The sequence below is a fragment of the Aulonocara stuartgranti genome, assembly GCF_965226115.1.
Source record: "Aulonocara stuartgranti genome assembly, chromosome: 22".
Lineage (NCBI taxonomy): Eukaryota > Metazoa > Chordata > Actinopteri > Cichliformes > Cichlidae > Aulonocara > Aulonocara stuartgranti.
This window is the reverse complement of record NC_138957.1, coordinates 35,557,337-35,581,614: the sequence shown is the minus strand read 5'-3', so window position 1 is coordinate 35,581,614 and position 24,278 is coordinate 35,557,337. Positions and strand designations below refer to the sequence as shown.

Below are 24,278 nucleotides of genomic sequence, written 5' to 3'. Positions count from 1 at the left end.
CGTCTTAGTCGCATCAGGAAGTGTGACAAGAAGTCAGGCTGAGACTCTGCTTCTGCTTTTCACGGCGTTAAAACACTTTGAAATTCTTTATTCAGCTCAAAAACCAGAGAAATAAGCAAAGTGTAATTTCTTATATCAAAGACGATCAGAAATGCAGGAAATGGAAAACGATGAATGGAATAAGGAGTCATGAATCATGTACATCTGAAACCATCACTCATGTGTTCCAGTGCAGTGGCGTTCTCACTGATGATGTCAGTGCTGCTGATAAAACACTGGGTCTGATTTAGCAGCAGTGCATTAACTGGACGTCTGCTGAGACTGTTTCTCCTTTTCCTATTGGCTGCTCTCTCTCCTAATGCCTAAACGCTCCTGTGAGGTCTTCCTCTCCTCCTGCCTGGCAGCTCCAGCATCAGCATCCCTCACCACTACAGATCAGTGTTACCTGCACACAGTCCACAGAGACTCCTGCCTGACCTCATCCATCAGCCTGTCCATCACTACGTTAAACCTCACCACCGTCTCTTAGTCCTCATACCTGTCCTGCACCACCCTCACATACGTCTCCGCCACTCTGACCTCCTCACGCAGTACCATCGTCACAGTGAAGCTCCTTCTCTGTACTCCTCCAGCCTCACCCTCTAACTTCACATCTCAGCATGAAGCCACACCGCTGCTCGCTGACAGCCGCCTCTCTTCAACAGCTTTTTCCCATATCTTCATCGCACGGCTCATCAACTTCATTACTTTGATCCACATGTTTGATCTGACCAACATTTCACACCGGATGCCCGGTGCTTGGAAGCAGCGCGGTGAGTACGCAGGAGATTGTTTATCTTCTGTAAACAGCCTGATGTTTCCCACACTCAGCAGACTTCTTTCTTTTTTCAATGAGTTTTGGAACAAAGTGCATTTTTGCACAATAATGAAACTCTCGATTAATGCTCGGACTTTTATCCGGACTTTTTTTGATTAAACTTTTATCATGATAAAATGTCCTAATTTCCCCATTAATCATTTAATTTAAAGTAAGCTCCCATACTTATTTAATTGTAAAGATGAATCTGAGCCACATTTGAATACAGCTAAAGCATCCAAATAACAGATTAAAAAGTACCGTGATCACCATCTGTGACATCGTCCTCCTTTTTCTGTATTTAATGCATGTTACATAAATCCTAACGCACTGCTTGCTTCTCCAAACATCCTAATTACACCCACGGCGTGTGGGGGAGATGGAGTGTGAAGAAGATCTTCCCGGATGTGTCCTTTTAACTCTTTTACAGACGCTTCCACCTGAGAAAGACTCCGGGGAAAAGTCTCGATGCAGGGATTTTACATCCCATCTGGTCCGGGAGTGCTACAGCATCCCCCAAGAGGAGCTGCAGGAAATATTCAGGCATCTGTTTCTCCTGCAGGAAACTGACAGCTGATTAAAGTTCAAATCTAACAGCACAAACATTTACCTGATGCTGAGGACGCACGCTTCCCTCGACAACAAGCTCCTTTTTAAGGAAGCCTTTAGAAACCCACCCACACATCACGCCCTGAACAGATAAGTGCATATACCTACAAGTGTGCAGTGCCAAGTGGCCCACATACATCTCTGCATACTCACTAATGATGAAAAAGCAGAGCGAGTGTCCAAACAACACATCAAAGCAGAAACAGGGGAATCAGCAGGAGCGAGAAGGAGTGAAAGTTTTCGAGGATCAAAGAGCACCTTTGGAAAAGACTCCCGTCAGCTTCTTTGTCTTCTGCTTTCATGGTTTCACTGTCAGCAAAATCGGCTTTGCAACAACTCCAGCTCACTGACAGTACACCACAGCTCTGAATAATTAACGCTGTGGACTGCAGCGTGGAGGAAAATGCATTTGTTCATTGAAACTATAAAGCGTGTTTGTTTTGCCTTCAGGGAATCTGGAGGATTAAAAAGAGACAAAGCTTGAAGCTGGACGTGCACGAACGTTCCTGCAGGAGCTGAAAGTCCAGATGGACACCTTCCCCTCAAAGAGAAGCTCCTTGATGGCCAAGAGGAGGTGAGACGGTGAAACTAGCTGGCCTTGTTTCACCCAGAGCTGGGAGAAGACACGGGAGTCAAAGGTGCCAGCCCCCAAAATCTAACATAAACCCTGCAGGGTGGACAGCGATGACGCGGACGCGTCAGAGCCTGGATGGATGGAGACGTCACAGCAGAGCTATTGATCTACAGCCCGTCTTCAGCCTCCGATTTGCACTTTGCAGAGGAAAATGGAGCCAGGTATCCATGGAAACTGAATAATCGCGCAGGGAAGAGGGGGGAGAAGGCGAGCTCGGGTGCCTTTATGGTTTCGCAGAGCAATAAAAACCCAAACTGAGAACCGCAACAGGAGACGGGGTGACGGCGGGATCTGTCGCAATAAGCGGCAACAATTCTGTAGAATCGAGTGTAAGCGCTGGTGGCGGCGCGGGAGCTGCGCAAGCAATAAAAACGTCTTCCAGGTGAAGCCTGATGGAGAAGCCAACACTGCAGGTGCTGTGAAAGCAATCACACCTGGGAGGATTTTATGTGGGACTCTAACCTGGTGACAGGATGATTTTCTGGAAGGATTGTGCTTCCTTTATCTCCTCGTTTAGAACTACATCAACTTATGACTTTCCTGCTGGGCTGCTCTGTTATTGCTTTAATGCCAGTGGCACAGGGGGGTGGACTGCTGCCCATTTCAGACTAAATACAAGTTGTTTTCCTTCACTGAAGCCCTGAACTTTGCTAGATATCACCGGGAAGAAGCTGCGCATCCTGTAACTTTCACTTAGGTGTTCACTTAGGAAATGGAAGGAGTTCTGTAAACTCTGCACCAGGCCTCTCAAACTCCAGTCCTCCAGGGCCGGTGTCCTGAAACTTTCAAGTGTCCGTGCTGCAATTAGTAGGTCACTAGCAAGACTTGACTGCATGCTGAGGTGGCAATGCAGCCATTTGACTCATGTCAGCAGGCAGGCACATGGAAAAGTTTCAGGACACCAGCCTTAAATTCGTGGTGATATTTTGACTTAAGATCCACTATGTAGTCCACATGTTGTCCTGACATTCAATCTCAAATCTCACTTTATCTGGTAAACAAAAAAACGTTTCTCAGCATCTTTGGCTTTGGTTGTTTTTTATTACGAATGCTAAAAGTTCATTTCCCATAACCTGAGATAAGCACCAGCATCATGTGCTGAGAGACGTTCCCAGCAGAAACAGTTTCTCAGTCTTATCTGTCGTCTGCTTCAGCGGCGTTTTTACAGCCACGCTGGGAGCAGCTAACGAGCTTCTTCCTCTCCTCCTTTTTCCTCTTTTTATGGCGCTGCGATCTACTGTTTCAGACTACTATAAAGATAATTACTGGAGTTAGATATTTGTAGTTTTAAAGTATCACCCTGTACTGCGAGACCCTACGGCCAGGCTGAGGTGCACACTGAACGACCCTGAACGATATAAAACGAGTTGCTGAGATCGACAGATTTTCACTGCATGAGGCTGAAAACAGAGAAAACTCAACTCTGATCGGGAAGGTTTTGATGTGGTCACACCCTCCTCTCCTCCTCATCCATCAAAGCTTCGCAGCTTCTACCGGCTATTCGAGTGGGAACGCTCCTCAGTGGAGTTTCATAAATCAGGGATTTGAGGATTCATATGTACATATATTAACACATATTTGCTGTAAAACGGAGAAACGAATCATCTCACGCAGGAGAAATGGGAGCAGAAAGTTGCTTTGCTTGGTTATCCAATCAAAACTTTCTACATTAATCAATTAAAATATTCATTAGAAATGAGCTCAAGAAGGCCAACAAGATAACGAAGTCATTTTAGGTTTACGCGACTCATCGCCGCTCGGCTCTTACCAGCCATGGTGGAGATCCCCAGAGTGACTCCGATGGAAAGTTCGATTTGAGTTCCCTGGAGAATGAAAGAGAAAGAGGTGAAACGCTCATCCCGACTCAGAGTTAGCACATCGGGAAGAGCAGACAGAAGGAAATTACAGCCTTAATGCAGAGATAAGACTCTTTTTTCTTTACAGGCGACTAATTCCTGCAAAATGAGATTCAAATACTTACTGCTGCAATCATGATGGCATTATCCAGAAAGCCAAATCCAACAAAGGGGATGGCGTTGTGGAGTAAAACTGCAAATTAAAAGAAGGAAAATGAGAAACGTGGAAAGCACAGAACAGATTTATTTGAATGTAACTTGGAATAATTTGCACAGTGAACAGCTTCCCTGTATCTGTGATAACGGTTTGTTTACAGGAGACCCGTTCTGCTCATTTCCACCTGCATATTTATATTAACTGGCTCTGTAAGATTATCTTTGCATCACTCAGATAAAAAAGTCCTTATGCATCTTAAACCTGGCCTCGGTGACGCCCTTCAGTTCAAGGCTTTGCGAATATCTGCTTTTTAAGGCTGTTTCCTTTAAAGAAGACTAACTGATCATCTTTGATAAGAGCAGCATCCACTGTAACAGCAGAATAGTTAATAAAGCTAATTATTGATTTTAACTTCATATTTCTATTCGAGACATTATATGTGGGAAGCATTCAAAGACAGTCCAGGGCAAAGTGTCTTAAACCTGCACTCCTTCTAATCACCAGCAGGAGGCGACTCCTCTGGCTCGCTTGATTCGTGACCTCGGTAAACATGATCATGGGCTCAAAATTATCTTCATTTTGTGAATTTCAGTCCCAGTTTGAGTTGGACAGACAATAAAGAAGGTCTGCTTATTAGCTAAAGACATGTCGTTAGCCGTGTCCTTCGGCTCAGTCGGGAAAGCAGCCACTCTTCACTCCTCCCTTCACAGGACAGGCAGAATTAATCGGTTACGTCCATCTTTTTTATATAGTATCATTAAAATCTGTCTGATTGGTGATTCTGTGCATGCATTTTTAATGTCCCGGTGACCAATGACAGTCACTTGTGAGGACACACAAGCCGGTCCTCACAAATTTGAAGCATTTTTGAGACTCAAAATGTGGTTTTAGTGTCAGGGTCACAGTTCGGTTATGGTTAGGGTAAGCAGCATATAAATACACACGTGTGTGTGCGCGCACACGTGTGTGTGTTTGTTTTAATCTCTCACCGTATCTGATCTGGGCTGCCGTCGGCGGCGAGGGCTCCACTTCATCTGAGAACAAAAAAAAAGCAAAGAGAAAATCAGAGTTTCACTCATTAACTGCTGAGGTTTGACTTCAAGTGTCTGCAGCAGCATGGAGACGCAGTCAGAGACACGGATTCACTTCTTTAGAACTTCAACTTTAATCATGGAGCTCATCAGTGTGAGGTGCAATGATTAAACGCTCACACCACCACCCCACGTTTCATTTATGCAAATATAAACCAAAAGGAATTTAAATCGAGTTAAAACACCAAGACGAGGCCACTTTTGTGTTTATGGCTCATGCTGTGTATGCTGCGCAGTGGATTCCCACTCTGAGTTGGGTGGGTCTGTCACCAGCCACAGCAGCTGGTCATTTACTTGCATTGCAGGACTAACACAGGGACAGGTGTCCACTCACAGCACGTTCACAATGACTAAGCTAACGCTGATGCCTGTGGACGGTGAGAGGAAAGCTGGAGTCCTCGGAGAAAACCAACGGAGGCACAGGGAGAACTCCACACAACAGAAGCTTCTTACTGTGAGGCAACAACGCTAACCGCTGCACCACCGAGCCATCGAGAAGGAAATCCTGTTTCCAAATAACGTTCTTTTCCCCCCAAACTTGATATTGTTTCTGCTGCTCTCTAACAGCCACAAACTCAGGTATCAAAGGGCTTCAAATATGAAAATAATGCATAAAAACCACAGTTAACTACCAGCAGATTCACTGAAACTCTGCGAGAGCGGCTTTCTGACGTCCATCCACAGACTGGCTAATCTCACGTGTTGGTTTGGTCCTCTCACCTTAATTGGTGCGAGGAGCAGCAGACTGGCTGGTGTGTGGAGCGCCCTCGAGAGACGCTGAGATAACTCGACAGAAGTGTGCCACTGGAGCAGACCGCACTCTCGGCCAGAGTCCAATTACAGGAGCGGGTCGATTACTGCGACGCATCGATTTCCCGACCTCTGCCTGTGCGTCTGTATGCTCCTCACACACTAGCTTCACCAAGTTTTCCTCCTGTTCTTAGAGCAGACAGTTTTCTCTGTGCACCCTCGGCTCTGAGGGACTGTGAGGCAAGAAGCCTCAGGTTAGACTCGTTTCCCCAAAAATAATTGTTTAATAAGTTTATATCCTTAAATGTGTGCAGCCTCACACAAACAATGATTCGCAGCCTCCTCAGACTGAGGCAGCATTAATGTATCGCTGGTATCACAGATACAGGTTTTCTCTGCCGCTGTCATAAGATAAGCAGATGAAGAGAAGTAATAAGAACAATATTTTATTTCTGTCAGCCCGAAACAATCAGCTGAGGGAAAGAAAATGAAGATTATTTCCTTCATTTTCTGTTTCTCGTTTTAAAGCCACACACAGAACATGATCAGAAAGCACAAACAATAAAAGATCATGGACACGAACATGAGTGAAAACAACAGAACTGGGAGCTGTGGATAACCTTCTTTAGTTTGATTTAGTAAACTGGATGGAAACTTAAATGTTGCTCCATGTTCAGTTTTAACTGGGAGGGCAGTGAAATGTTCAAGACCGATGATCAATATTTGATTTGGATATGCAGGAAACCAGTGCCAGCAACTGGGCTGATGGGATCCACATCCCTGATCTTAGAAACATCCTGTAGCTGCTTAGTTTAGTTGAAGAGGAGAAAATAGAATAAAAGAAACTAGAGCAGGGCGATATGGCCAAAAATATTTATCACGATATATATTTGAAAATTTGCGATAACGATATAACCGACGATATAATTGATGCGAGACAAAATACAACTCCACAACATTACTAGCGCAAAAAGACAACCTTCCATTTATTTTCACTTAAACAAGAAGCTGGTTTTTATGTACATTAAAGCTTTATAAAAATGTAACAGTGCAAATGCAAATTCCTTGCTGAAAGTTTAACCAAAAGGCATTTCCAGTAGAAATGGGCTGACATATCCTGAGCATAACCATGTATAATATCCACTGAAGTTAAAAATAGGTGCTTTGCAACATTAAACTGCAGTGTGCAGTACGCATTTTTCGGACCATAAAATGCACGGGATTATAAGGCACATTAAGCGAAACAAAGCAGTCAGATAAATCAAACTTTATTAAACTCATTCTTCTTGCTTCCTCCACTTCTGTACCATTGATTCATTAATGTTGAATTCTCTGGCAGCTGCTCTATTCCCATGTTGTTGCAGTCTATTAATGACTAACCTCGTATTGTGGATGGATTATCTCAGTTGTTCTCCTGACTGAAGTTTGGTCCGTTTACAGCATCCTGCCATGCGATTGCATTTGTCTCTAACCATGAAGAACCTTCACGTTAACTTTTATAAGTGGAAAAGTGTTAGTGTTCGTCCTCCAGCTTCACTGTTTATGTTATGCTAACATAGCTGTGTCGCTAGCGATCACGTAGCACATCATTATATACCAGCTAGCCCAACTTCAGTAACCCTACAAACATCACTGCTGTTTAGTTTCCTGTCTTCATTTATGTTGGAAGTGATAGCAGAGCTGTACGTTTGATTTTTTTCAGAAATCTCTCCGTCAGAACATGCAATATCATGCTTAGGTAACTAGCGAAACTAGCGAGCTAACTTCCGCTAGCTTCCTGCTAACTTCTAACTCCGTTAAATGTAATAACTTTTGTTTTCATGGATGCCTGGAAGTTAAACTTTATAGTTACACCTGGTAAAGCAGCAATGCTGATCGTTTTATTAAAGATGAAAGAATTTAGACAGTTTTTAACTCTAAGTGATGCTGCAGTGTTGTTTGACCTGAAGCATACGGAGTTTAGGACCCAGATTACTCCCAGATTTAAGAGCATCTTAGTCCGACAAATATGACAATAACAACGGCCGCTTGCATGTTCTGCAAAAAAATGTGCTTTGTTGTGTATCTGACGGACAAACACCAAACCAGTTCCACATCACTGAAGTTGCACCATTTTTACAAACCAATTCTGGTTCATCTGTTTCACTCAACAATCGAGGCACTGCGCATGCGCGTTTTACTCCCATTCTATCGCGATATTTCATTTTCCTATCGTTGCCTAACATTATACCGGTATTACCGTGAACGGTATAATATGGCCCAGCCCTAAAAGAAACCCTGTGCCCTCCTTATTCAACCTAACATCCAATTACCACAAACCTCCAGCCTTTGTATTTGACTCTGAACAACTTCTCACGAGGAAAAAGAAAAAACATTCATACTGCAAGAAAAAGAAATCCTTCAGCTGAGGAAACCAGCCGTCTACAAATTAAAGCTTCTCCGAAGGATCCGACGCTTCCTTCTGCTTCCTCACTGAAAGCTCAATAAGCCAAAGTTGCCAAGCAACAAAATCCCGTTCCAGTCAGCGAGGCCAGGCCTTAGCAACAACATTCATCCAGGAAGTAACTCGGCTGAAGGGTGTGAAGGAATGTAACAGGTACAAAATGTCACTCTTCACTCATCTTTAACACAACAGGATGCCTCTGAAGTGTAAGGAGAGCCTCTCACACATCGGCACTGACAGCTTCCACTACAACAGCAGCAGTCGATCCCTCGCAGGCATGGAAAGCACTACTGGCTTTATTTTGGAGGTGTAATATTAAAAAGGAACGACAGGTGAGAGGCTGAGACGTAAATGTGTGATCCTGCCAATCAAGCGAACTGACTGATGCTCATTAAAATTCAAGCAAATGACCAGAAAACCAACTGAACTCTGAGATATTTGAGAATTCTGCAGTGTTTCCCGCCAACTGAACGGCTTTTTGTGCTGTCAGCATATGTGAGTTTGCTGGGACGTACTTGTGTCCAAGTGGCATGAATATCATCAGATGGTGAGCTCGAGGCGCTGCGTAGATGCCCGAGTACCTGCCAAGTTTCGTCTGACCATATGGACTCATCAGCAGGGCATTATGATTAAGGGTGTGCATGACCGGATAACTACATGTTTTAATGTTGCAGCCTTTGCTAGAAACACTAAAACACCGTAAAAAGATGCAACAATGCTACGACCACCAGCACCGGTCTGCAGTACTTTGATATAAAGACTGATGTCAGCTCGGTCAGAATAAACTGGAATGTCACCAAATCAGTCGAGGTGACATGTGACCACATTCTGCACAGAGGAGTGGACGCGAGCGTGGAAGAAGTACTGCCGCTCAGGTCAGTGCTCAGTTTTAGTCAAATAGACTTTTTTGTGTGTTAGACGTTGAAACAAGAACAAATTAGTTACAATACACCAGCTACACACTGGCCTTTTAGGCAGACGTCAAAGAAGTAAAACAAGAATGAATGTTTGATCATGAGGTCTGCAACCGTATAGTTCTGTTATACTCTGTTGTGGTGTGCAGAAAAGAACTTAATTATTCCACTTACAGGTTTGTACATTTGTACTTTGTGACAAATAACTGAGGTTGAGTAGTTCTGGGAACAAGTCTGCAAAAATCCCAAACTTCACCCGATTAAATTCAGTCAACCTCACGATCGAGATCATGTTCTCGGGCGCGTGCAGACAGACTGTGATCGCTGGAATCACTCGTTCGGGGTCCCATTCTGACCAGTTACACTGTGCACTTCAGACCTCAAACTGGTGCAGACAGCAAACATCAACTTCTGGTTTAATTGGACCCAAGTTTCCTGTGGAGGAACATCTCTGGAGAGGCCCGTCTGGCTGCAGCGGAGACGTTTTCAGTTCACAGCTTTCAGGCCTGAAGGCAGCACGTCAGGCGTAGAGTGAGAGCGTGTATTTATATATTTGTGGGGACCACAAATTGGAAGTTTACTATACTTATGGGGACCAAAATCCTGGTTCCCACGAGTCTGAAGGCATTTTTGAGAGCTATGGTTATGTTAGGTATTCATTTTTCATGGTTAGGGTTAGGGGCTGTCCCCACAAGATATGAATACCTGACGTGTCTGTGTGCGTGTGTGTGCGTGTGGGATATCCACTGAATGTCAATGAGAGGATCTGGTGGAGCTGCAGGTTCAATTCGATGTGATTTATTCAGATGATGTTCTGATTATACTCGCACGCAGGGCCGCCTCGCTCTTCACACAATCACTGGAGTTTTCATTATGCAAACATCTCAGGAGCTTGTGTCTCACAATTTATTGTGTTCATCGAGAGTGTCACACTTCATTAGTAATTCATAGAGTGAGTGTTTACACTTTTACTTTTAAAGAAGTCCATGCAAAGAGAAAAGAGAAAGAAATGATAATAAACTCTGTGTACTTCAGCAGCATTATGAATTGCAGATTTTGTGCTCTGGCAGCAATAATTTCCCCTGACAGATGATACACTTAAAAAAAGCTCAAACCTGACCTTAAGCCTAATTATTATAAAGCACTAATTGATCTGTAAAGTTAACCAAAACTAAATAAAAGCTTTGAGCAGGTCCAGCCAGTGAGACCTTTAATCTTAGAGCTGATCAATGAACCTATAACACATTAATCTGAGGAGCACGGCGGTACAGTCTGCTGTAAAAGGCTGGGCCTTCATTAAACACACTTTGATCTCAGCAGCTTTCAACACTTCTTTAATCAGAGAGGCCAGCGTTCAGTTTGAGTGTCTCAGAGGGCGATACCTCCAGTTTCATCAAACTGGGAGGGTGAAGGCCACACATGTGTGTACACCGTGTTTAATCTCTGTCAACAGATGTGCGACATAAATATGTAGGATCACAACATCTTTGGTTCCCGTTTGCAGTTCAGGTAATACTGCTGAGTTTGTGCAGGCTTGGACTGGATGCAGAGAAACAGACCACGAGAAGGACAGAATAAATACTGCATTTATTAAAACGCAATCTGAAAACCATCAGTAATGTGTTTACATTCATAAACAATGGAGGGCACACAGAACACCATCTGCTGTGTGGAGATGCCCTGGCTACACTGAAAGCTGGCAGCTGAGCTGCCCACAGAGGCTAACCACAGGAACACGCTGGGAACACGCTGGGAACACACTGGGAACACACTGGGAACACGTCTGTGACGACTCGACTAAAAATCAGCAGAAGTGTTTGAGAATGCTGCTGACTTCCTGCCCTCTTCCTCAGCTGAGTGCAGCTTTGCTCTGGAGCCATTTCAAACGACGTGGAGCAGAGAGCAGCTTCTGAGTGCAATTTGATGGCACTGTAAGCCAAAGCGACTCGAGCAGAGTCTCGAGCGGGTGAGATTAGATCCAGAGCCCACATCAGAAGCAGAGCGTGACAGAGCATTGCTGAGGTGGCCGATAAATCTGCAGGTAAGTCTGCAGACTAGTTGGGATTTTGCATTCATGCAGAGTGTACGTGTCAAAGGAAAATCCAAGTTAGAGATAAAATGGACTGTTACTTACATTAAGCACCGTTTTTCACAATAAAAGTAACAATACAGGAACAAAGCGTTTGCTCTGACACTTGGAAACTCACAGGTTTGAATTTGTGGAACTAAAACGTTCCTGAAAAGCAGCACGACTCTGAACTCATCATAATGTTTCTGAACGCAGAAATATTAAAGATTAAAACAACAGAAACAAACCCAAAATGAAACGTTTCCTCTGACCTGAAATACTCTGTGTGAAAACAGCTTCAGGGTCTTTTACATTAGAGCTGACAGAACCTTTGCTGTTCTCCTCTTGAACCAAACTTTACATTCCTCCCAGCAGCAAGCATCTAAGAACTAACCTCTATTTTCCCAGCCTTCAAATCATTTTGCCTCCTGGCGTGTGGGGAGGACCGCAGCCTCATGCAGCCGCTGTACTGGTGACTTTGTGTCTTTCTTTTTTAGGCCACAAAGAGCGAACAACTCATTTTCACTCTTTTTCATTTTGACTTCCTTGCGCCTGCAGTGTGAGTACAAACACTGCGACTCCTGGGAAAACGTCCAGAAATAGGTCTGCCTGATGCAAGCGAAAAATTAATATCACTGTACAATCTGCCAATAGCTGCAGATTTGGAGTCAGATGAGTAAACGCTGAAGAGTTCAGCTCTCGAGTGTTTCTGCTGCAGGGTATCTCATAAAGCTGCTACTGACAGCAGTGTGAGTGGAACACAGTTCATGTGTCAGTGTGTGATTAAATCAAACATAAGCTGACTGTGTGTGTTTGTCTGCGTATACATAATTAGACTTCAGCAGATGCAGCATCATCTGTCTGCTGTCACACTGCTGATTAACAGCGTGGAAATGCTTCCTGCGACACGCCTGACAAACACACAGCCGACGCCGCAGACACAAGTAAATATAAATAATCACCACAGATGACATCGTTTCACAGCCACAGCTGGACTCAGAGAGGGATTTATGTACCAAAGTGCATTTACCCACATTAATCTATTGCTGTGGCAGATAATGCACTTGTGCACTCCACTTATCAACAGTGTGCAGCTCTGAAGGTACAGAGCTAAATCCACCCAAAAGTGGAAATCAGGATATTTATTCATGCATTTGCATTTTTGAGCATCTTTTGTGCTCCTTGAAAACTTCAACCTTGAACACTTTCAGTGAAATGTTTCCACTGGCACAGTGAAAATAAGACAAATGCTTACTCTCATATTTTCTGTGAGATGAAATCCTCAGGATTGGCTCCAAAATCAAACAGATTGTTCATTTTCTTTCTCCCAGAAACTTTCATACTGGGAACACTGGCAGCATTGGAGTTCACCCACAGGAGGTCAGAGCGCTGCACAAGCCAACAAAAAACTAAAACCTTGACTTTGTGCAAGAGCACAGTCATGCTGAAAGGTAAAGGACAAACGCAAAGAGCCGACGGCCTCGAGTCTTTTTCCTGCTCTGGTGACCTGCTGTAAGCTGCAGGACCACGCATTTGTGCAGCAGGTGGAGAAGCTGCTCACGTCAGGCTACGCCGATCTCACCGAGGGTGCAGACAAGGACAGCCACCAGGAGCTCTGTGCAACACGCTGAAGAGGAGCAGCAAACAGAAATCTGCTGCTCGGTTTTCTCATCTGTTCCACGTTATTTGTCAAATACGGGGCGATTGTGGCTCAAGAGTTGGGAGTTCGTCTTGTAATCGGAAGGTTGCCGGTTCGAGCCCCGGCTCGGACAGTGTCCTTGGGCAAGACACCCGTTACCTACTGGTGGTGGTCAGAGGGCCCGGTGGCGCCAGTGTCCGGCAGCCTCGCCTCTGTCAGTGCGCCCCAGGGTGGCTGTGGCTACAATGTAGCTGCCATCACCAGTGTGTGAATGTGTGTGTGAATGGGTGGATGTGTAAAGCACTTTGGGGTCCTTAGGGACTAGAAAAGCGCTATACAAATACAGGCCATTTACCATAGTCCGTGTGCGCGCATGTAGCAAAAAGATGCACACACACAAAAACTTTTTAATTGAAGAGAGAAGACAGACCGTCCTATCAAGGATGCGGGCTGTTATGTCTCTCTCTCACACACACACGGAGCAGAAAGGGAGATTAACACCAACCTCCGGCCAACTGCTTCTCCTCCATCAGCCAACCTGGCGGCTCATCAACCATCACTCAGAGGTTTCTTTATATTAGAAACTTTGCTGCTCACGCAGAGGAAAAATAATTGGTGGTGTCAGTTTGGCATCGGTCGTTTTAAAGCAACCTCATCCCCATTTTCAGCCTGGGGTCTAAATAGTTGTCATTTATTAAAATTATAAATATATTTTAACTCAAAAGTACAGTTTTTAAATGTAATGTTGCTGAAACAACAAAGTAATAAAAATAAATAAATCTATCTGATTGAGGAATCCCTCATCTTTGGAAAAGAGAGTTTATTACAGAGAAATGGCTCTTTCAAAATAAAAGCTATACTAGACGCTTCTATATTCTCAGCAGCGTATTAAACATATCAGGTCCCCATAAGGAGAATCCTGTGCTAACGGCTGTCTAAATGACTCGGGTAAAGTTTGCAGCATGCTGCTTGTTGTTTTTGTCTGCTTCCACTTGTCTTTGCACGAGGATGATGTCGGCGTAAATGTGCAGTCATATTTGTTGTGTTCCCACTAGTGCTGTCAGCGTTAATCTCGTTAAAATGACGTTAACGCCACAACACGGTTAACGAGCTACCGCGGATCGCCCCGTGCGTGGGGCTGGACGGCGCCAACATGTTAACGAGCTAACTGCGCTAACACACTAGTTCCCACCCATGTAATTGAGCATTGCGTGGCACATCCAACATACTGTTTTACTTTAGTCCATGACGCGCTTACCTTCAGGGTCATACGTCACATGAAAACCAAGATAGTTCCAAACGCCAGATCTGAATGAGGGTGGGGGAGGTTCAATTTGCCATGTTGCAACAACAGCTTAACTTCCGTCTCGCTAGCTTGCCCTGCGACTACTCCACCTAGGCTGCACTGTCGAGCGCAGATCCACTGAGCGCTCCACACAGACAGCATAGTCAGAAGGAAAGTTGATAAAATAAATTAAAAATGTTGTATTGTTCGATACATATGCGTACCGAACCGAAAGCACTGTATCGAACGGTTCAATATCGATACGAGTATCGTTGCACCCCTAGTATTTTAGGCTCCTGCAAACACCCCGTCCACTATAATTACTACAATCACAGAATATGAAAGAGCAAAATAAGCATTGATTAAGTGACATGAAAAGCTGATGTATATCCAGACGCTTAATGACCAGTGATAATGAAGTCTGATGTGCGTGTGGTTTAATGATTTCACTCAGCTCAGCGATTCTCCTGCAGACTGTTATCATTAATCTCATTTATGTGACGAGTGATCAGTTTTCTTTCTTTGTTCCATTTCAAAGCTGCCACACAGTTTTTCTAATAATAAAACAGAATAATCACATAATCTGGAGCTCTGCTCGTCCTTGAGGATTTTTAATTTATCTTTATTTTACTTTATTTACTGCTTTCTGTTTGCAGCTGACTGGGTCTCTTCACAGCTCTCAGCCTTCCTTCGTTCTGCATTTCTCCGCCCTGCTGTTCTTCTTCTCTCGCGCTCTGTTTGTGTAATTGTCAGCTTTGTCAGAGGAGACGATTCATCTCAATCTCCCTGCGTGACGGGCTACTTTGGGCTCAGCTGAAAGCGATATGATGTGGGCCTGGCAGGTGGGGGCGCTGATATAAGGAGGCAGCTCGAGTTTTTAAGCGAGGGCCTAATTTATGTGCCACTCAACAGCACCTCAAACCACTTCTTCAACAGAGTGTTCATCGGCCTCAAATCTCAGAGGAAATGACACGCTACACACTCACGTCCACAGAGAGGCTGACAAGTTCCCGAGGAGGGCTGGCACCCTGCAGAGCGCGATCGAGTGGATGAGCACGTGGACATGTGCACACAGCGCTGTCTGTCATACTAGTGCTGTCAAAACATTTATTTCCTCAAAAGAAACCATCAACACAGAAATGAACCATCAGAATATCATCAATTATTCATTTTCACTATCAAATGTCTTTGTTTATAAGTTCTATAATAAAATTCTGGATGTTTGTTGATGGCCTTTGCCAGCAGTAAGGATTTGGTGTTATCATACATTATGTATGTTGAATGGAGAATAACATATAAATATAAGTAGAAGAAGAAAATCTTAAAATCTGTTAGACCTGGTGGCTGTGACTGATGGCTGCACTACTATGAGCTCTGCCTCATTCTCTGCCATGAACCATTTGACAAATACACTTACATCCATGTAATCTGTAATCCAGTATTAGTCTGGATGATTTGTTTGTCTATTTTTCAAAGACTGTAAATGATGGAGAACAGATATGAGAAGAAAGAAAGATGAAAAACTATGAAAAGGAGGCCTTAGGTCGACTATATTACACATGTAGTGTCTAGTTAAATCAGCGCTCCTGAATCTTTTTTGCGCCACGGACCGGTTTATGTCCGACAATATTTTCACAGACCAGCCTTTACGGTGTCGCGGATAAATACAACAAAATAAAACTGGTATCGGTACCAAAAAAAAGAAGATTTATTCATAACACACAGGAGAAGACCCAGGGAAACCGAGTTAATGATAAAAACCCTGAAAACCATGGATTTCACACCTGAGTCTCAACTCTCGCGGCCCGGTGCCGCTCCGTGGCCTGGGGGTTGGAGACCGCTGAGTTAAATGATTAATAAAAGTTATTACATACAACGGATCCTTTACAAATTAAATGTGACCTTGTACTCTGAGGATATTGTTACAAATTTGTCATTTTTCTATTTAGAACTGATGTCATCCCTATAATAATCAGAATCAGAATCAGAATACTTTATTGATCCCTGGGGGAAATTATTTTTTGTTACAGTGCTCCATTTTAAACCAACATTAAGACAAGACAGACAATACGCTAACTAAGAATAGTACAATATATACATATATATACATACATAAGTCACTCATAAATAAATAGTTGGAAAAGAAACATGTGTAGCTGTAGCAGCAAACAGTGTGTTAAGTGGATGCGTTGTACAGGGAGATGGCCACAGGCAGGAATGATTTCCTGTGTCGTTCAGTGGTGCATCATGGGTAATCTCAGTCTCTCACTGAACGAGCTCCTGTGACTGACCAGCATGTCATGGAGTGGGTGGGAGGTGTTATCCAACATTGTCTTTATCTTGGACAGCATCCGCCTCTCCGACACCACCTTGAGGGAGTCCAGCTCCATCCCCACAACATTGCTGGCCTTACAGATTAGTTTATTAAGTCTGTTGGCATCTGCGACCCTCAGCCTGCTCCCCCAGCATGCAACAGCATAGAGGATCGCACTGGCCACAACAGACTCGTAGAAAATCCTCAGCATTTTCTGGCAGATGTTGAAGGACCTCAGTCGCCTCAAAAAATAGAGACGACTCTGGCCCTTCCTGTAAAGTGCTGTGGTGTTTTTAGCCCAGTCCAGTTTATTGTCAATGTGTACTCCAAGGTATTTATAGTCCTCCTATAAACTCCTATAAACAGACTATTTATAGTCTGTTTATAGTAATAGTCTGTTTATAGTAATAAACAGATACATACAGATACATACATAAATATGTAAAAAACTTGCAACATTTTTAGAACTGTTTGCTTTTTGGTTACACACAGTCCATCCTTCATATACAGTCTATGACTACAGCTTCTTCTAGTTTCATCTTTTTAAGCCAATATGTAATCAGAGCTGCCTCCATCCAGCACTAAGCTGATGTCTGAAGTGAGGGAGCATTGATATTGTGCATTAATAAGCAGAATTTGTAGGCAAACAAACAAGAATCCCCCCCCCCCCCCCCCCCCATGTTCGCTGCAGCGACACTCCACGTGTCCTAATCCCACTAATTAACTCCCTGAAGATTTGCACTTCTTGAATTCACTGCAGGTGTCACCGGTGGGAAATGTGCTCAAACCTGGAGAAAAGAAAGCCTTAGACGCATTAGCCTCTAAAAAGACTTCTCTGAGATCAGGGGATATTTTACTAGCAGTTTAGCACAGCTGGTATGGTAATATATATGTTTATATAAAAGCTGCATCAAAATCTGTATCAGCAACACGGGTGGGCAATATAGGCTCAAAATTATGTCATGATATGTTGAGCAAATTTAAGACAGAGGTTCCTGAAGTAGCTCTCGCTCTCATGCACGTCTGGGTTTGTCTGGTTGCTTAAGGAAGAAACCACACGGCTACTTAAAAGCAGTTTGGTGTTGTATGATTTTGTTCATCTGGCCAAATTATTTGATAAAAAAGACCGAAATGCACAGCAGACCCCGAGTGTGACCCATTCATTGCCTGGTCTACGTGCTGGTTCGCTGTATATGTCGCAAACTCAGTGCACAGAGACAAATTATAAACTGAAGCGTATGGAGGTCACGTCAATCCATCAGGCAGGTTCACTGAGCAGCACCATAAACAGAGCGCTCTGCATTCATGTGAAGGAAACGTCCGTCACACTTTTCAGTCTGACCACTGAGTGCACTCAGAATGAGGAAAATGCAAAATACTGAAACGTTCCCCTCAGAATTCTTTCAGTCTTTGTTCAGACAAACCTGATGGTGGCTTCTTTTTTTTTTTTACTAACGAAGTTTCAATTAGTCAAACTTTAAATATATTTTTGTTTATGAAATGGGAAAAATAACAGGAAAATTCTGACTTTTGCTAAATAGAAAATCTTTATGCAGACCGATCGTGCTCGTGTGCGGGCAGAGGACCAACAGGTGAAGTAAAAGTAATGTTCTGGCTCCTCAAGGGTCGCCCGAGCTATTATGTGGTGATAAATAGGTTCATACAGTATTTGTTTTGGGGGGCATTTTTACACTGTCTGTTTTATTTTGACATCCTACCAGAAGCGGGGCATCTCACTACTTCCTGTCTAACGGTAGAAGGATAATTATCTACTCCTGTGCCTGCCTATGCTGTGTCCTAAGCCAAAACCGTCTGTAAGTTGGCAGTAATGTTGTATCTTTACAAGCGTGTGTTTGGTGCCAACTGTCGTGAGTTACTTGCGACTGTTTATACGTTAGCTAACGTTAGCATGTTTAGTTTTGCTTTACTTTGTATGATAAGGAAATACAGCCTGATGTTTATAGGTCATAGAATTTTCTAATTGTAAAAAAATGTTTACATATGTCAGCTTACACATGAGATTTTGTGTCTTGTTTTTCATTCATTCTTTCATAAAATCCATGCCATGCATCCAATTTGAAATAAAATACCAGAACGAAACAACAGTGTGGTTTTTCTTTGTGAGATGATGGTTATCCACAACGCCTAGTTAAGTGCGAGGTCATGAGTAATGTTACTGAAGATGACTACATAAGTGCCATTTGTTGTTTCCCGGTGTAGAGAACAACACAATATAAAGTGAGATTTTCACTCTGGACTGAAACACAGGACAGAGAGAAGTCTCCAGAACTAACTTGTGGTTCGTTCACGCCACAGTGAAGCATCCTTCGCCTCAAGTTTATTTATTTGCTCTGACAGCCAGCACGAGGAGTACAGCAGATAACTGTTCTCGCCTCTCACCCAGTGTTTATTTTTATCATTTTGCAAAAAGTCTAAACATTGTCAGCGCTATGAAAGTGAGGAAAAGCAGCAGCAGTGGCATGTACTTACATTTCTGTGATGCACATAGACTATGGTATTATTATGTACTATAATGTGTAACAGTACTGTTATATGCAATACAAAAGCTTCTCCAATAAATGCTCAAAACTCTGCTGCTGGTGGCAGAGAAGCCCCTCTGTTTGCATTCAATTAGTTTAATTAAGCGTGCCAACACCTTTGTTTCCTCTTCAAAGGATTTGCAACTTTGGATATTTGCTAATTCCTAAAGCTAAACCTGGGTTTGGATTCTTTTAAACACCCTAGCCTCCAGGCTCTGTGCAGTACACACACACACAAAGCTGTGGCTTTAAATCAATATCCCCAAACAGCAGAATGTGTTGTTCGGGAAGAAGCACATCACAGTGACACTTGCTGCCAATGCACAACAACAGTCCAACACTGATCTGTCCTCCCACTGCCGATGCACAAACATCTGCATCATCTGAGCCGCAGAGTGCTGACCTTAGGACACGTTTTACTCCTTTAAATCCTCATGTTTACTCCTGGTGGTTTCAGGTATCATGACAAATGGCCTGTTATAAGTCACTGATCTCTCAGACTGCTACCTCACCTGGTTTTATAAAGTTCACAAAAAAGCTTAAAGCTAACGGTAGCTTCTAGCAGAGTGAGTTAGAAGAAAATAAAAGAATGCATCGTCTCTACCTTTAGGACTCGCAGTGCTAAAATGAGCTCCTAACAGAGAACTTATCTGCGGTCACTGCCAGTAAAGTTGCACCAGTATTTTAAACAGCTACAGCAGTGAGCCGCCATTAAAGAGGATGGTGATGTTGAAGAAGCTGGTAAGATGTTCAATCACCTCATTAATAACACAAATAAATATTTTAGTAACATCCAGTATCACTGTCTACAAAACTCTACTGTTAGACTACTATCACCTTTAAAATGCAGTTATGGATCAGTCTTTTAGATTAATAATCAGCAATGAAGTTAATGTTCACAGTGTGTGAGTGAGTGGAAGTTCCACAATCCCACGCCATCTCTGCGGCCAAAAATGTACGAGCAGAAATCCAACATGTGAATAAAGCTTTGTTTTTGTGTCTTTGCTCATCAAAACAGTTTAGAAAATATATTAAAAAAAACTTCAGCTGCCTCTATCGCCCAGCAAATCCTTTAAGAAACGTGACATCATCCAGAAGTAATGCGGTCAATCGTCCTTATTGGTTTCATCTCATTTCTTTCCAGAGAGTTGCTCTCAGCATCGTTCTCAAGGGAAAGTCTGAGGAGTTAAAAAAAAAAAAAAAAGCTCCTGCCAGCAGGATAAGAAGCAACATCCGTACAGCTCCTGCTGTTTTCATCTACACGGGAGGATCGTTTCAATGGACAGCAGCCACACTGTGAAAACCACCATCATCTACTTCAAACCCACATGAGCAGCAGAGTCACACTGTAATGCATTTTAATTGGACTCAGTGGATCATCCAGTCCAGCTGTGGCACACAGTTATACACAGATACTGCAGATACAGATGTTCCTTTAATGTTAGAACTGTGAAACACTTCAAATAGAATCGTTGTGGTGCTTCGTGTTAGTCCACTGTAGCAACAATGTAACCAAAGAACTACACCAATACCAACTATAAGACACCAGTTTATGCACTTTGTTGTGGTGTTGTGGTTGTCGATAAGCCCTTTCATGGACAGTAAGCCAAGAATCATCTTTATGAAAAATAAAGTAACAGCTGAACTATCTGAACAATGAGCAAGCACAAAACTTTAACGTCACAGTTTTCCTGCACATTAAAATTTTCTGTACTCAAATGAAAATCACAAGCGCTGTGATAAAATATTTAACGGTTTTCTTTACGTGGAGCTTAATTATGTTTGGTGTTAACATGTAAACCAATCATGGTTGCACATGTTTTTAAACCTTTATTTAACCAGAAAGTGAAACTGCTCAGATTAAGAATCTCTCGTTACAGTCGCTTGGCTCAAAACAGAAACGGTGAACTTGGTTCTCAGCTGTCGGGAAAAAACTGTCCAGTAACAGAAAAGGATTCAGCCTCCAGACAGAAGGGTTTGAACCCTGGACAGTAACTGTGAGGCAACACTGAGCCAGGGAAAACCCTGGACGTGATACACGGGACGCCAAATGCTCCTCGTATGCAAAGCCCAAAATCCACCAAAAACCATATTAGAGCTGACATATCAGTGCATCCATCCAGGAAATGAATTATACAAAGCAAGTTATTTTAGCTTTTTCCCCATATTTTGAAGAGCATGATGTCATTCACAGTCAATATACGAGTGGACACCTGACTTTCATTGTCAAAGTCCAAGTCACAGTCTAGTTGCGTCTCTTGCCTCACTGCTGCTCCACTGTGATGGACCGCTGCTGTCCTCCTCTGCCGTGAGCTGGGGTTGCTCTCCAACCATCACCTGTAGCAGATGCAGGTTCTGCTTCATGTCCTGCAGAGCAGAACAATAACCAGCAGCAGCAGAGAATGATCGGCCACGCAGCTGATCATAGCACTCTGTTATTTAACGGCCCTTTGCAGAAGAACAGCATATACCGTCTGGATCAGCATGCCTCCTTTTGAGCAGCCGCTCACCATTACGGGAAAACAAATCTATGAGTGACGCTGCTTCCCACGCTTTGAAGAGCAGGTGAAATGTAATGACTTAGTCTCATCCTCGGTACTGCACAAAACAGCTCAATATTTTCCTCATTTTAAAATACCACGAGTCAGTCGGGTTCAAAGTAGGGCTGAACGATATATCGCATTTGCGATAATATCGCGACATGATCGAGTGCAATTTTCTAACCGCAAAGGCTGCGATTATACTCTGGACATGTCCAAATTCATGGGCTGCATCCTCCTGAGGCCGCATTTGTAGACCGATTACGTCACAGCGACGCGCCGAAGGCTGTCCAAATTACTACCATATCCCAGAATTCATAGCGCGGCCCAGCCAAACTCCAGTTTCCAGCAATGGCGGCCGCTACTAAGTTTTAAAATGACTCATACTAATCTTTCAGGGTCACAAAATAAACTTTTAACATATTTTCAGGCGAGAAAGTAGTTGTGTAAACATCAAATATCTGCTCGGTTTATCAAGATATCGCATATTTGCAAAAGTGCTTCGACGTTTTCAGAGGCGTCTGCTACCCACCAGCTCGACAGCTAGCCGGGAGCTCGAGGGTTACTGATGCGGCCGAGAACGGCACAACTCCCGGCACATCATTTTCAGATCACCGCGGAGTTTCGCTGCTCGGGTTAAACGTGATATATAAGTCACTTAGACAACCTAAAAATGTTATTGTTGGGCTTTTTTCAGTGTTTTGTTTGTTCGTGAGTAAATCGGTTTGGCTGAGATTAAAGTTCTTAGATTAGATAAAATAAAACTTTATTAATCCCCCGGGTGGGTTCCTCCTTGGTTTTCACACAGCTGACTAAACGTCAAACAGAAAACTTATTAAACAGAAGTATGAGACAGTCGAGAATTTACACCAGTGTCTGGTTATATTTTAGATAGCAAGAAGCAGACGGCCGAGTTTATTAAACTCCACCGAGACAGCGGTGACGCTAATCAGAACTAGACCGTCCAATTTCACGCCTTTAAACTTTAAAGGCGTGTTTGTGTGTGTGTTTATACAATTGCTATTATGTTTGCACTTTATGTGTAATGTTACTGACTGCAGAGATCAGTAAGATGTGTGTATTTTTTATTTATTAGTTTTATTTATTTAATATTATTTTTTAATTGAATGACTGTCTAGTAGTTCACAGATGTCGAAAAACTGAGTGTGGTAAAGCCACTGATTTTTTTTATGTATATTTCTGCAATCTGCACATTGTACTGACTTTCATTTTAATGTTTACACCAGGGTTCCTTGTCAGCACTTTATGCTCAGATGTTTGTAAGCTAAAAATAAACTATTGTGTATGTTCAAATATACTGTTGTGATTGAAGAAGTTAAATAAAAATGTCAGTCATCAATTCATGCATCACCTCATGTCATCATAACAGAGGTCTGTCTTCCAGGAAAGAACAGTTTAAAATTAATGTAATATAGTATTGGCCATACTATATGATGTATTGCTTGTCTTTGTTTAATAATACAGAAGACAAAGACCTTAAAAAATAATCGCATATCGCATCGCAATCGCAATATTGGGGCAAAAAATCGCAATTAGATTATTTTCCATAATCGTTCAGCCCTAGTTCAAAGTGGGCTTTTTAAATGTGGCTTTAAAAGAAATCTTGCTGCGAGTGATAATTTCCATCAGTAACGGAGAGTTTAATTACAGCTTAGCAGCAGCAGCACATCCACATTGCTAATTTATGCCTCATTATTCATGGTTTCCTAACAGCTTCGTTTTTATGTTAAACTAAAGTAATGAAAAGTGTGAAAACACGTCTTTGCATGTATCATATTATATGTGACTTGTGTCACATAACAGCACTCTAAGCCCACATTTCTATCAGACTGGTACCACATGATGTCCTCAGAAAGCATCAGTATCTAATTTAGTTCACCAAAAACAAACTGAGTTACAAGAGCATCATTAGTCACAATCTGTTGCTGCTTGAAAATCTCTAAATGTCCTTATTAAGTGTGACGACATATTTAATGGTGCAAATTGAGTTTGCAGCATAACTTCAATTTATTTCTTTGGCTCCTGGATGGGAACTGCTACTGGCTGCCAGTCCGACGTTATTGCACGTGTCACTGTTTGTTTTGGAGCGACCGAGTGGTCAGAGAGTCTGCTACACAATAATAGTCCCAGTGGGATGTATGCAATTCCACAACTCATAACAACTCACTGCTTTCAGCTCGAGGCTTCAGGACCCAAGGCTGTCGAAAAATGACCTCTGGTTCAGCTGGACTGCTTTTTCGATGGATTTGGAGGAGACGGTCTCCGTGCGGTTGTTTTGGTCCGAAGCAGACTGTGATTACACAGTCAGTCATTACAACCACACCTAATGAACCAGAGGTCAACACTAAACAAACTAAACAGGCCGACAGTGTGGAAACACCCGTAGTAATGTAGCAGTAACGTTACCTTTACGCACCCAAGGATCCTGAAGATTCAAGTTTGGCATTTACATAACTGAGATCATCATTTTAGGTTTAGGTACTCAATGTTCCTTTTCCCCCCTCTCGAGTGGGTTCCTCATCACTAGTTGTTACAGTTTAAACTGCAGTCGGTGTTTACAT

General features: G+C 42.9%; 2 protein-coding genes across 2 annotated transcripts in view; both read right to left on the bottom strand.

The window, feature by feature from the left end:
• Positions 1 to 24,278, bottom strand: part of LOC309699511 (E3 ubiquitin-protein ligase RNF139-like) — a 77,756-nt gene that overhangs the window by 29,233 nt on the left and 24,245 nt on the right. The gene's annotated exons all lie outside the window — the stretch shown is intronic.
• tmem65 (transmembrane protein 65) overlaps positions 1 to 24,278 on the bottom strand; it is a 41,785-nt gene that overhangs the window by 7,698 nt on the left and 9,809 nt on the right. Inside the window, exons 2-4 of the mRNA XM_082522647.1 lie at positions 5,102 to 5,146; positions 4,081 to 4,148; positions 3,868 to 3,922 (exon numbers count right to left, since the gene is read on the bottom strand). Coding sequence (XP_082378773.1) covers positions 3,868 to 3,922; positions 4,081 to 4,148; positions 5,102 to 5,146 — 168 coding nt within the window. The remainder of the gene's footprint in view (positions 1 to 3,867; positions 3,923 to 4,080; positions 4,149 to 5,101; positions 5,147 to 24,278) is intronic.